Here is a 14,727-nt window from a genome sequence, read left to right as displayed (position 1 = left end):
TATTTTCTGTCTTGTTGTATCTTAAAAAAGAGATTGAGAAATAATCATGTATGCTCATTACAACCTGGCACAAACAACTGGTGTCAAATTTCATGTGTAGAAACAGACATGTCAGCTGAGAGGTTATTAAAGTCAAAATGCCAGTGGAATTTATCAATAAAGTAAAGAAAGTAAAGGAATGAACTGTATGAGAGGATCTAGAACCCTTGGTTCCCCACAGGTCAACGTGTTAGTTTTAATATATTGCTGTCCTCGTGGTTGAATATTTGACAAATATATAACCTCAAAATTATTATAACGTCATAATTATATTACACACAACTATATTGTTAATTTAATTGATAATATATTGTGCAGTACATATTGTACAAATTGCTGTTCTAATTTTGTATCTTAATAGAGTGTTTTAATATGTATATTTGGTTATATACAGTATATAATACACTATATATGTGTGTGTGTGTGTTTGTATATTTAGAGCATTATAAGTTTTAGTTTTTCTTTTTGTTGTATTGATCATTTCTTTCCTGCTACTTTAATTATACTTAAATGGAGCGACTGTAACAACCAACAATTTCCCCCAGATTAATAAAAAAATTCTGATTCTGAATCAAACTTCTGATTATTGGTGACAAATGTGAATATTAACAAAATGCTAAATTAATTAGTGTGCCACCAGTTCTTTCAAGACAAGGGGTAAAAAATAAGTTGGTAAACCATCTCTAAAGCCAGAACAGCCATGGAATATGGCAGACATTGGCAGCGTGGCAGCGTGACAGCAGGCAAAAGCGCACACGCAGATGGAGGCGGCCGCTCTGAAAGTGCTACGAGCCAGTGGGGACGGGCAGGTGCAGCATGGCCACTGCACTGGCATGTTGTATTTTGTACTAGAGACTGAAGGAGGTGGACGGATTGAGAGAGTGGGCACTGATGAAGGCCCTAAGGGGGAAGCAGCTTGTCTCACACTGACTGAAGCCTTAACAAGAATAGCACACATCAGACGCTGTTCAGTGACCAGCAGAGCAGTGGGAACTGGCAGTGAGCGTGAAACTGTGGGCCAAAAAACACACAAGACACCCAATCCAAGGAAGCTTTGGACAGATTTTCCACATGATTTTAAGAGATGACAGATAGCTACTATGCCATTATTATTATTGTTTTTTACGTGAGATCTCATGTTGGACTGTGCATCATTTATGTTCTTCGCTGCAGACACTTCAGCTTATGTCCTTGCTTTCCATTTTGGCCTCCCAGGAAGTAGTGTAAGCTCAACAGGATGACCATGGAACAAACACAATACCTGGAAAGCGAGCAGAGCTACCGACTCCAAGAGACTCAGAGGCAGCCAGAAAGGGCTTAGAGCGGACTGTTTCTCTCAAGACTTCATTATACTACCCCTCTATGGGCCTGCACCTGTTACAACACTACAAAAAAATCACAATATATAGCGGAGTGCAACTGCAAGCTGTGTTTGTTTTTTCACATGAAAAAATGCTTGAGGAATGGTAAGAATGTGAGGCAGAGGGGGTCTATTGTGTTGTTTATTGTTTCAGTTAAATCACAGACAGCTTAGCAGTTAGTGTTACATCTTCATATATTATAATCTAAAACTTCTACAACTACACATCACAGTGTCAACATAAAACAGCATCAACATACACTTAAATATACATCTTGTCTCGTCTATATTGTAATTTGTTTTAAAAGGAGGTAGAAAATATATTTTGTCATTATCTTCCTACAGTAATAGACTGATTTAAACAGCATGGGCTACTTTGCAGCAGCTCATTTTTACCTTGTAAAGACTGGCCTTGGCTTTAACAAAAAACAGGACTCTGTCAAGATCATTACATCCTGTTAAACTACGTACCAAAACATGACTCGGTGATGCATAAATTAGTATTGCACAGATGTTTATGCGTGGCATATTGGTTGCAATACAGCCTAAAAAGCTTTAGACTGGTTCACTATTGCTTCATACCTCTTGTTGACAATAAAAAAAAGTCACTAATAATCACTAATAAATCTATGCACTGTAGTGTACAATTTACAAGAGAATGTTTTTTCATTTTCTGAATGGACACAGTATAAAATAAAATCTAAAAAGTAAAAATATTATAATCTCAGAGCAGCTCTTCCCTAGAAGAGATATTAAGGAGAAAGTGCATTCCTACTAATTCCTCCACCTACTCCTCTTGTGTGGAGGCTGTGGTAGTACTGTCCAGTTGCAGAGTGGAAAGCGGCAGAGCAACCAGGCTGTCTTTGTTGGCTTCCAGGAAGTGGCTACAAGCAGAAAAGGCACTGTAAAAGCTGGATGAGAGGCCGGCAATGTCTGTGGAGATATAGGGCAGGACTCCTGGTGTGGCCTGGTTGTAGTAGGTGATCTGAAAAAAAAAAAACAAAAAAAAAAACACAGGAGGTGATGCTCGGTCCACTTTATTTGCTTTGCAGGTGAGGCTTGTAGTGTGTGAGCGAAATGACAGTGAGAGTATGTGCCATGTCCCTTTCATTTGTCCAACCTTGGTGACAGAACTGGACTCTTCCCAGATCGTGAAGCCGGCACAGAGCACCTCTCCCCTGGTGTAATCCTCAGTGGGAGGGTGAGTGGGTAAAGTGACAGAGCGAAGAGCGATCAGATATGGGTCCCTGAGAGGGACAAAAGAGGACAGCATCATGAGACTTTATGAAAGAGCAAGTAGGAGGCAGAAGAGTGATAACTCTGGATAAAAAAAAGAAGATATTCAAAGGTGGAACATCAAGAAGTCAAGAAACATTAAGGTTCCTTGTCAAGATGAAGAAAATACAAGTACTGGAATGCAAAGCAGCAACAAACAAAATGTGAAATGTTATGTGTTTTGTTTCCAGTATGTAGTATAACACACCTGGCATCACATGGCTTCCTCCTAGATGCCAGTAAGATAAACTCCATGCCTTTGCCCCATTTACTGGCAGACGGCGTAGTCACACGATAAAGAGTATCCTCTTCATCTGCCTGGTTGATCAACTCACACTCCCTGCAGTGGTAACAAATCAATGAGCAAGTTCATCATTCAACACTAATGCAGTTTCTTAACGATATGCAGTCTGCGAGATCGGTGGTGGTGACAAACAGCAGAGGCAGTTGTTCCATGTAGTACACAAAGAAATGACAATTACAGACTCACAGTCAAACTGCATTTTACATCCATGTCTGTCCACAGCAACATTTACACTGCCAGCCAGAGTTACATTTATGGGTCACATCTGAGTTTAGTGCCCAATATCAGATTCCAATGTGAACTGGTCTCAGACCTGAACTGACTCGCATGGAAAGCAGTGGAGCTGGAAATGTTTTCAGTCCACATCATCTGTTGTACCAGACATGTTTGACATTTAACCAGAATATTCTCTGATAAGTCACCAAATCAATGATGTTAGTTACATTTTCTCTATCAGAATTCATTCCCATTTCGTCTATGTGCATGAACTCTTTTGTGAAAAAAAGATAACTTTTTTGCAAAATTCATCATTTATGATTGTACATATTGCTCTTTCCATAAACATTTTCCATTTTGAAATTTAGAAATTCCCATTTATGGAAACACACATAGGGCCTGATTTGCTAAAGGTTTGTGTGTGTAAAAACGTGCGCAAACTTGACTGCGCACGCAAAAACACGCTGAAGTTTATCTACTAACAGGGCGCACCGAGGTTTGCGCCTCTCAAATGCGCAAAATAGCTCACACAACCCATTCAGCGTGTTTGCCCTGATGAATATGCAATATGGGTGTTTCTGCCAGAACACGCAAAATTATTGGGAGGAGTAAATGCAAATTTTTATTTAGTGCGTGCAATATGATTTATCAAACCTGAAACTGATTGCAGTGGCTGATTTTGCATCTATATTTAGCGCGTCTGAAAGGCAGGTTTTAACTTTGTGCAAAACTGGCTGCAGTAGTTGTGGCAAGGAGGAGGCATGGGCACAACCAAAGGGAACGCAGAGAATGAATCTGATCTGACCACATCAACATTTCTGGAGTGACGGAAGAAAAACATAATAATAATTTGAGACTACGGCCCCTCCACTTTATGGGCCTGCCCCCCATGCCCGGTTCCATCAGTGGCACATCACCATTAGACCAGGACCGACTCCTGAGAGACGTGTCTCTCTCTTTTTCTCTCACTCTCTCTCGTGCCACGCAAGAGAGAGAGTGAGAGAGCCGATCCTTAACACAACTTACAGAGGATCTACAAATACACAAAATATTTAGTAACAGGTATAATATTGCTAAAATTGCACTTATTTAAGGTTGTTCATATTTGTGCAGATTATTCATAGTTCATTGTGAAAGGATAGGTGGTAAATATAAACATTTTCATCATGTCATTTTACTTTTTTACCCCACCCCCCAAAGGGGAGGCAGGGGGTATTGTTTTTGGTTTGGTTTGTTCATTTGTTTCTTTGTGTGTTAACACTCTAGCAGCAAAACTGTTGGTTGAATTCATACCAAATGTGGTTTATAGATTGCCAGTGACCCAGAATAGATCTGATTACATTTTGGGAACAGTAGGTCAAAGTTCACATTTTTAATGAATTTTTTTCATCTTTTTTTTCCCGTTTACTTATAATGAGCGAAATTTCACATGTCTGCAACAGCAAAACTATTGGTTGAATTCATGCCAAACTGAGTTTATAGATTGCCAGTGATCCAGAATAGATGTGATTATGTTTTGGGAAAAGAAGGCCAAATTTAAATTTTTTTTTATGAATGTTTTAAATGTTTTTTCTTCTCCCTTTTACTTATAATGGGAACAATTTCAAATGCCTATAAAAACATCAATTTGTTTCAATTTACTTCAAACTTGGTACATATATAGAGGCAGTTGATATGCTGACATCAGCACACGCTTAGACATGATGACATCAGCTGGATCGATGCCAAAATAAGTTACAATATTTGCGAGGAGCAGGGTTTATTGTGCCTGGCACCACTTGTTTTAACATTAAACCAAGAAGAAAATTTGAAGTTGTCATCATTTGTGGGTTATTATTCTGACGTTTAATATCTTCAGTGTTATTTTTGCCCTTTGCAAATTCATTCCACGGGCTGTAATGGACGCTTTGGTGATCCAGTTTTGGCCCTCAGGCCGTATGTTTGACACTCCTGCACTAAACCTTTAAGTATGAATGCGGCCTTGTGCATTCAGAACAGCCTTGACCTTAGGCCACCAAAATCAACCACTTTGAACCTGAAGGAATGTGAGGAAGGAATTTGAAGAAAATCTACCAAGTTCTTCTGGGGATATCATGAGAATTGGTCACATGAACAAACAACCTGAAAACACAACACTTCTGGCCACTGAGGCATAAATGTACAACACTACACAGTGGAATGTAATGGTTTTCTGCTGCTGTTACTCTCTGTTGGTGTGATATGCCATACTCATAGTGCTGGTCCCACTCCTTCCTCCTCCTCAGATCTGACAGCAGGTGAAACGTCTGCTCAGCTGGGACGCTGACATGCATCTCCACCTTAAAACACAGCATCTGGTTTTCCTCTGATGTGTACAGTCTGACCTGGGAAAACATCCACATAGAGGAGGTCGGTTCAGTGTCTATAAGCCCATTTATTTCAGGCATTTACAGTTCCAGTATGACCAGAAGTGGCATATTAATTGGTGGGTGCATGAGTGCTTCTAAATGTGGTAATTATACAGTTTTACAACAACAAAGTTTTGTCCTAAACTTTAAAGAATGTCCCTAAAAAAGCAAGAAAAAGCAAGTTTAGAGAATCAGCTTTGGGCATCATTTTCTGTCTTAATCTGCATTATTTAATATTATACTTGAAGCAAGCGCTGAGTGTGCTTTTTCAACTTCAAGACCCAAACATCCACTGGTGACCAAACTGATGTACAATGTTTAATATTTGTTGATCCACTAATTCTATCAATACATGGAAATAATTGGTGTAGAATGCAGTTTGTCATCTTTTCACCATCATCAGATATGACCCATTTGGACGTTCAGAGGCTCCGTAGGGAACGTAGAAACGTCATCTTCTACAACATTGATTCACCAGTAAAACCCACGGAGTTGGATCAATGACAGTGGATGGAGACACTGGGTTTATGTTCAGTTATTGATATATTTTGTTGAAAAAATTCGTTTTTCTTCAGTTTTCTCTATTTTGATATAACAGCCTTTCAGTTTTTGAGTTTTCGTGAACATCTAAATTAAATATGAGAAATTAAATATAGAAAAATACATGATTTACAGTGAAACATGCAAAATACTGAGGATAATATTATATTAAATGGTGACAAATCACTTAAAAAAGGTTAAATACAGAGAAAAATTCATTTGAGAACTACCACAGAAGCAGCACTTGGTCTTTATGGGTTAAAATAAAACCAAATGCATGAAATGAATGAGCTCAAGAATAATGCATCACCTCTACAAACATCACTGACCTTATTTTTCTCAGAGGTTAATACCCAGTTGTTTCTAGCATCCATTAGTTTCAGTGCTGATACATTGTTGTAGCTCAGGTACATCTGGGGAACAAACAACACTGACTGAGCTCATAAGTTGAGCACAGAAGCAATATGTTTCTTCAGTCTGCCAAAAGGGATCAGAAGTACCTGGTTACTTTGATCCCACGGTACTGACAGGGGCACCTGAGTTTGCTTGCAGGACATTATGTATTTCCTTTAAAATGAATAGGAAGGTGAAAAGTAGTGAAAGAAAGTCACAGTAAAAAGGAACAGCTTGACTAGTGTGTAGACTTTAAATCCTGACCTTAACGCTCACGTTTGACTATCAAGTATTTGAAGGAAGATTATCCTGGAGGCAGCGCATTTTACAGTTGAACAATGAAAGTATTATGTGTTGCAGACTCTGCACCAAAGTCTGCTCAGCTCCGATATGCTGCTCTGCCAAGTCATGTGCAGCTGCAGAGGGTTGTAAACAAAGACTTTCCAGGCTCAACAGTAAAAATACGACGCAATGATCACACTATTTAGCATTCTCTACTGTTTCACATCACTGTTGCATTCAGCCACTTTTCTGATGGGTCTGATTTTCTTTATTAGTTTATAATCTATAACTACATTAGTATGAGTCACAGATAGAGATGCATACGTAATAAACACAGTCTCTTCAATAGACCAGTTTCAATCCAAATGTATCACAACTTTTATGAAAAATTGTGCCACAGAAAATGCTAATTAATGCGTCTTTCCATCCACTATGTGAATATTAAAGGCTGGGACTTCATCATCATCATGGTCAAACTTAGACAGTGTGGGTTGATGGTGTGTGAGGGGTTTTATCATAAAGATGAAGCTGGTTTTAGCCTTTCTCCCCCAAGCCAAACTGAAACACTGGTCTGGATCATATAATATTGTTCCAAACGGTTCCATGTTTTTTTAAAGCCTTTTGTCTGACATGTCTGTCTACAGCACCTCATACATAGGGGCTTTTTTTCAGTTTTCCATCTAATATGACATTTTTCTTTGTTTCTTTTATTAATTCAGTGAATGTTACAGCCTGTGTTTTGGTCCTCACACATAACTGCTGAATCTGTTTCCATCACACTCATTCACATTTACCTTTTATCAATACATCAACTTTTCCATTCCACATTTTTGTGGTATTTAGAGTTTTTCTCACAATTACCCACTCTAATTTTTATGTGCAAAGTGAAACTAGGACTTTAAACTAGCTGAATGGAAACACATGATTCTATTCCATTTCTCTGTTTCAACAGAAATATATCTGCCTTTGTTCAGGTAAAATCCTTTGGGAGACAGACAGTAAGTGGACTTGCTGACAGCACACATACAGTATATGGTATTATTGTCTGCAATAAACTAGTGCCAGGCTCTGAAGGAATCAGTCAGCCTCCATAAAAATATAAAATCTGACCTTAGGAGACACTAACCTGTCAAGTCGAATCTTCTTCCTGGCGACGGCTTCTTGATAACGTCTCTTTCCATCCTGGAGGACACGGGGAAAATAAAACCACAAGTCTTCACCTGAGAATGCCAATTGTGAATGAGGGATATTTTTTTTGCTTACAAACAATTCCATATTAATTTGATTCAATATTAATTACCCCGCCCCCCAAAGAGAAGGCAAGGGGTATTGTTTTTGGTTTGGTTTGTTTCTTTGTTTGTTAACACTTTTGCAGCAAAACTATTGGTTGAATTCACACCAAATTGGGTTTAGAGATTGCCAGTGACCCAGAATAGATGTGATTACATTTTGGGAAAAGTAGGTCAAAGTTTAAAAAAAAATTTCCCATCTATATTATAAAAGCCAAGTGACCTCTGTGTGTGTGCATGCATGTGTACGTGTATGTGTATCATCTTTATAACTGATAAACTGGACAGATCTAGCTGTGCCTTTTGGAGTACTTATGTATTTTGGCTCAAGGATCAGACAGGCCAAAACTGCATATTGATACGACCAATACTTTTGGAGTTATTAGTTTTTACAGTTACAATGGGTTTACAGGCGGCCTGCGGATGAGTCCATTCACAGCTGCTAATGGGGGAGTGGGGGGGTGGATCCAGATCAATGTAAACACCAGGACACAACGGGAGAACTGGGTACGGCTGTGATCACACACTAACAAGGTCAGTCTGGTTCTTACTGTGGCCTGGTTCCATTCCGCTAGTCCCCGATCAGACCCTGCCTGTTAACGCCACCCCCCCACCCCCCACCCCGACACCATAACAAGGTGACAGACAGACCAGAGTTCGGATCCACACACAGGATGGGGGTGAGTTGCAAAAAACTGTCATGTTCAGTCCTGTGTAAAAGTCTCTGGTCCACATCCATGTCAATACAAAACACAATGAGGGCCATTCTGTTTCTTCCTAATCTGTGTGTTACACCATTAAATTTAGTCTAATCTGTGTTACACCACTAAATTTTGTCTAATCTGTGTGTTACATCAGCAAGCTTAGTCAAGTCATCAAGTCATGTGAATGTGAGGAAGTCATACAGTAATGATGTAAAGCCCTTTGAACAAATATATAAGGTAACTATGAATGCATTGTTATCTGTTACTTTTCATTTCATCACAAAACAAAATGAGAGCCATTATATTTTTTACCTAATCTGTGTATTACACCAGTAAACCTAGCTCAGCTCCCCACTTTTATCAACGCTACTGCTTCTAGAACAGGTGGATTTGTACAGGTCGATGCGGTAGTTTACTTATAATGGCCGAAATTTGTCTATGTTGTCTATGTCTATGCTGACATCAGCTCACACATAGACATGATGACATCAGCTGGATCGATGCCAAAATAAGCTATAATACATGCGAGGGGCGGGGTTTGTTGTGCCTGGCACCACTTGTTCCATATATTAATCGCAGCAACAGAAAACTCACCACAGGCTCAGGTCGTATTCGCGGCAGCGTTCGTGGTTTCCTGTCACTGTCCAGAACCTCAAAGGTCATAAAGGCACTATTTATGTGACGCAGAGGTTCACCTCCCTGGTAGGCCTCTGCACACACTCCCACCTCCATGCTAGAAAATAACACACAAGTGGGTTCACAAAAACACATGCATGCTCTCAGACATGGTACTGCACACTGCCAACACAGAGTCATAATGTTAACATGAATTATTAGTTTCTGGTGTTTCATTCATTATATGATTTTGAATAGGGTTGTTTTTATCTACTTGTGAATATGTCATAGTGTTAAGAACCATGCCACCCTAGACATAATATCTGAGTAAAAAAAAGTATTATTTACAGGAATTATAACTGTCAGATATGCATATTTGATTTTGGGGGTTTCAATATAATACAAAATAAACCCGTTTCCCACAAATACTGCATGTGAATTATTCATTAAAAACTGACAGAGTTTTGGAAAGCCAATAAAACACCATACATCTTAATATCATGATGCTCAAATATATTGATTTTCCTACATCCCTTAGCTTTTAATTTAAAAAAATCAAGGTTCAAGGTACTTTATTATCTCCTAGGGGCAAATTATTGTACAGCCAGCAGTAAACACATCAAAAACAAATGTCAGATGCAAAACAAAAACAGCAACCACACACAGTTTAGGAAAAACCCAAGGATTAAAACCTGGTTAAAACAGGTTAAAAACCACCAATTAAAAACCACTACATACTACACTCACTGCTGCTACATATCATTAAACCAACGCCAGTGCAATGAAGACTCACCTGTGCTTGAAGGCATTATTAACAATGGCTTTTAGTACCAATCGGTCACCAATGTGTGACGGGCCACGAAAATGGAACATATCTATGGTCCTCAGGGTTGGGTGAGCGTTACACAAGCGGCTGCATCAAGAAATACAAGAGGAGGGTGGTTACTAAAAAAAACAACAAGCACAAACATAAATCTTGAAAAACATTTTTTTTAAAGTAAAAAGTCAGTAGGTGAACACCATGCTGCAATTGTGGCCACATTCTCCATCCAAGCCATGATCTGGCCCCCGAAGGTGCTGACTTGGTGGTTGGCGTGAGGAGGCAGAACCAGCTCTACGCTCTCCACCCGCGTCCTCTCAGCTGGCACAGCGTCCTCATACTCCTGGCATTCTCCTAGTGAGAAAACAACAACAAGCAGCTTTAATCAATCAGGTTTTAAGTGGTGCAAACGCCTGCCCGGTTGCTTTGTTCGTACAAAGCCTTCTGTCTACACTTTGTACCCAGTTGAGCGGTGCTGCTGCTCAGTAGGTCTGTAATGATCTCAGCGTGGATGAGCCTCATCCTCCTCCGCTCTGCTGCCAGGCTGTACTCCATCTGCTCCATTTGTGTGTGTGGCATCACCTGCTTCAGCTGTACCTGTAAACATAAACACACACACACAGCTGATGTTGAAAAGGCTGCAGTTAAACATCTCTGTGTCCAGTGTTGGGAGTAACGCGTTACAAAAGTAAAGCATTACAGTAATAGATTACTTTTTGCTGTAGCACAGTAGTGTAAGGCATTACTAATCAACTTTCAATAATATTTTACTCGGTACATATTCAATGGCGCTTGCGTTACAACACACCTTTCACCTATAATTTAATTGCTCAATTGAAAAAAACAAAACAGCAAAACCATGAGACCTTAAGCAATCAGCAGCAGAAAAGTTCCATTTCCTGTTGGAGTTCAGCCAGTGGGTGAAGACGGCAGAAGACAGTCCATTGTCCACATGGACGTATGCTCATTACTAACCCTAACCCTGCTTTACAGAAGCTAGTTAGCATGGTCCCTGTGACCAGCAGTTACAAGATAAGCTAACATTTCTATGACTAGTTAGAATTCTTTATCAATTGCGGATTCATCTACCAGCATCCTCAGTGCCATGCCCCCTGTTTGAACATGTCAAATGTTGAAAAAACTACTGCGCATGCACCATTTATGACAAGTGTCTGTATGTAACTCCAAAGCATTACAAGAGTCATGTAACACATTACAATTGTGAGACATTGTAAGGTAAGGAACTCCTTTTAAATAACAGTAACATGTAATCTGTAATGTATTATAGTTTTGAAAGTAACTTGCACAACACTGTCTGTGTCTATGTCAAGTCCAGCCTTTTACCTTTCCAGCTTCGGTTCGCCTGGCGACAAAGGTGGCGAAGGCATGGCAAACCTTCCACTGCTTGTCTGTGTACAGGTCTTCACAGGTCACTAATATTCCCACCTAAACAATGCACCAAAATCGCAACTGTTTATGTCTTAAATAACTCAAAGATCCACATTAACCAACAAAAATATGTCAACTAACCTCCATACTTGACGTGAAGGCTCTGTTGACCTTTGCAATGATGTTGACAACCTTTCCCACCCTGCATTAACAGATACTTGTTTTTACTATCAACACACAGCAGCAGCAGAAGCAGCAACACGATCTCCCAACCATTACATACTGTAGATACTAAACTTTTCTGTTTTGTAACCCATAAAGACCCAGTGCTACTTTTGCAGTATTTCCCAAATGAATTTTTCTTTCTGTTTAACCTTTCTTAAGTGATTTATCACCATTTATCATAATATTATCCTCTGTACTTTGCATTTCTTCAATAAAAATTTGGTATTTTCCCATATTTCATTTAGTGATTATGTAGATGTTCATAAAAGTTGAGATTAAAGGTAATTGCCATGATATCAGAAACAGAGAAAAATTAAGAAAACTTGACTTTTTCAGCAAAATATATTATTTGCTGAACATAAACCAAGTGTCTCCATGCACTTTCACTGATCCAACTCCATGGGTTTTACTGGTGAATCAATGTTGTAGAAGATGACGGTGTTTCCACATTCACTACGAAGCTTCTGAATGTCACAATGGGTCATATCTGATGACTATGACAAGATGACAAACTGTATTTTACACCCATTATTTACATGGATTGAGAGGTTTAATAGATCAGAAGTTATTAAACATTTTATACTGGTAGATGATTTTGGTCACCAGTGGTTGTTTGGGTCTTTATGGGTTAATGATGCATTTTTTTAAATTAGCTTTTTCCAAACATATCACATCACTAGACATCTATCAATAAAATTAGAACACTGGTTAAACTACCCACCCACCCAAGAAAGGGTCTTCCTATCAATATAGAGGCTTTTTATCCCAAACACACCCACTTTGAGTACCCATGTATGTATAAGATACAGATTTTTCCTCATAAACTATGTCCACTTTTCTTTGTACATACCTTTGACAAACTTTTAGTTCCTTGGGAATGGCATGAAATATGTAAAAACAAGCAACGACTACAGGTAACACCTTACCCTATGGTGTGTTCAAAATGGATGTCATCCACAGAAGCAGTGATACAGGAACAACCTGCATGTCTTTCAGCTGGCAGACAAGAAATCCATTATCAAAATGTACCCACTGGTTCTACACTCCCTGTCATGTAAGAACAAACTCTAAATGCTTAAATTACAGCTGTTCTGCTGTGATTCCTGTGTACCAGATAGGCAGGCGGTGGAGTCCATCCACTTGAGCAGCTGTCCAACACTCAGCTCCCCACAGTGGTTTGCATGGCAGGGCAGCACGATTTGACTCATCTTCACTTCAGTGGGGTTGCGGTATGATTCCCCGTTAATCTGCGGGTCTGGCACATTGTCCGGATCTTTCCAGTCTGACATTGTGACTAACAAAAACAAGAAAGAATGCAGGAAAATGCACCAGCAGAAAGAAGTCACCTTCCACCTTGAATTTTCAATGTCAATGTAAGAACAAATGCGCGGTAAAAGTATTATTTATGATTCAGGTTAATCTTAAGACTTCATCTGTCTGGAACTGGACACTTTGAAACTGAAGTTGTCTTCTGATGCTGTAAAAAGGTGACATTTAGTAAAATTTTACATATTATAGTTGCAAAAGAGTCCAGAAGCATATAACCAGGTCCTGGAACAGGTTTGTAAGTTTACTGTATCTAACAGTGATTCATAGAGCAAGACGGGACTACACTGAATGATTTTTTGATAGATGAAAATCAATTTGAGTTGAAAATTCTCAGATTCCAGCCTGTTAAATATGAATATTTTTTGGTTTCTTACGGTTCCCGGTTTCTTTTCAGGATGTAGACTAAACAAGCCATCTGAGGATGTTATGCTGTTTTTTGGAAATCTCGTAATTTTATTCAGTTTATGGACTGAAAAACTGATCAATGACAGTGAAAATAATCATTAGTTGCTGTCATTTAAGTAAGGCTGGTACATAATGATTTTTTAAATTATTTAAAATTATGATTCATGAAATTACGATTCTGAAAACATAAAATATACAGTCTTATTTATTTACATAGCAAATCTGCACAGTCAGTGTGGGCCAATGCTCTCATATAAGACGCTTTAAATAATCTGGTTGTAGTAAAGGAATTGCTCAATAATTCTGCAAAAAGCTCAAGCACGTATTTATAGAAACATGTAGATGTTATGTGACTGCGCACAGTATTCTGGTTGTAAGGCACTTTTGTTCAGACTGACACACTTTTCAAAGTATTTTAAGACAGGCAGCTTCACGGGATATTCATAGAAACTATCTGTGTGGATACAAGTGTTTGACCATAACTTCTGCCCCTCAGGGAGACACATGGCCTCTGGTCATTTACTGGTCACCTGTCTGTCCTGTTATGGGTGACAGGTGTAGTGACCTTTACATGGACTCAGACATTCCACACACACGCACCATGAACTCCAGCCGCAACTTTGTAGGAGAGTTAGAAAAATCAGGCGGACTGACGGCATTTATTAGGCCAGTTATTTATCCCGTCTGGAGTAAACACGCATTTGACGTTGCATAAAAGTGCTTACCCGGTAGGAAAGTTAGAGCTGGAGGTGAAACCGACATGAAGCCCACGCGAGTCCCGATGAATGTCGGCAACAGAACATTCAAGTCTGCTGAGAAAGAGCGGCTCCGGGTCCGTCACCCATTCCTCTGCTCAACACAACACAGCAAAACACACACAAACACACACACCACGGCTTTGTGCTTCAGCCGTTCACCGCTGGAGGGAGAGAGAGGTGGAGACACACCGACCCTTGCTACGGACACACTTTTTAAGGTGGAAATTCACTTCATGCGTGGGTCCTTTAAAACACAAATCCTAGACACAGTCGAACACATTCCTGAACATATTTTATTTTATTTTATTTTATTGATGCGTCTTTTTCTGAGAATTGATTTAATGGTATTGTGTTGGTAAAATGATGAATTTGCACTGTTATAGAGAACAGAACATTT

At 39.3% G+C, this 14,727-nt stretch overlaps 1 protein-coding gene across 2 annotated transcripts; it reads right to left on the bottom strand.

The window, feature by feature from the left end:
- Positions 1 to 1,521: 1,521 nt before the first annotated feature.
- Positions 1,522 to 14,493, bottom strand: acot11b (acyl-CoA thioesterase 11b). 2 transcript variants are annotated; one of them, XM_030132831.1, is made up of 16 exons: positions 14,298 to 14,487; positions 12,950 to 13,132; positions 12,765 to 12,834; positions 11,755 to 11,815; positions 11,569 to 11,670; positions 10,686 to 10,821; positions 10,425 to 10,578; positions 10,198 to 10,317; positions 9,384 to 9,522; positions 7,923 to 7,978; positions 6,622 to 6,688; positions 6,451 to 6,534; positions 5,424 to 5,557; positions 2,883 to 3,014; positions 2,520 to 2,646; positions 1,522 to 2,384 (listed from the first exon to the last, which is right to left on the bottom strand). In XM_030132831.1, exons 1-16 carry the CDS (start codon positions 14,332 to 14,334, stop codon positions 2,187 to 2,189), a joined length of 1,800 nt encoding a protein of 599 aa, XP_029988691.1. In that variant the 5' UTR covers positions 14,335 to 14,487; the 3' UTR covers positions 1,522 to 2,186. The 2 variants fall into 2 exon arrangements, with proteins under 2 accessions (XP_029988691.1, XP_029988692.1); XM_030132832.1 differs by lacking the exon at positions 2,520 to 2,646 and having other exon boundaries at positions 14,298 to 14,493.
- Positions 14,494 to 14,727: the final 234 nt, after the last annotated feature.

Source organism: Sphaeramia orbicularis, chromosome 4, assembly GCF_902148855.1.
Source record: "Sphaeramia orbicularis chromosome 4, fSphaOr1.1, whole genome shotgun sequence".
In the NCBI taxonomy this organism is placed as follows: domain Eukaryota; kingdom Metazoa; phylum Chordata; class Actinopteri; order Kurtiformes; family Apogonidae; genus Sphaeramia; species Sphaeramia orbicularis.
This window is presented reverse-complemented; position numbering and strand designations above follow the sequence as displayed.

Excerpts from the sequence above, each read along its gene's own strand:
- acot11b (XM_030132831.1), bottom strand. The coding sequence starts at position 14,334 with ATGTCGGTTTCACCTCCAGCTCTAACTTTCCTACCGG. Across the intron at positions 10,318-10,424 it reads GTGGCCACAATTGCAGCATG|CCGCTTGTGTAACGCTCACC; the intron begins GTGTTCACCTAC and ends TTCTTGATGCAG. Across the intron at positions 5,558-6,450 it reads TAACCTCTGAGAAAAATAAG|GTCAGACTGTACACATCAGA; the intron begins GTCAGTGATGTT and ends ATGTTTTCCCAG.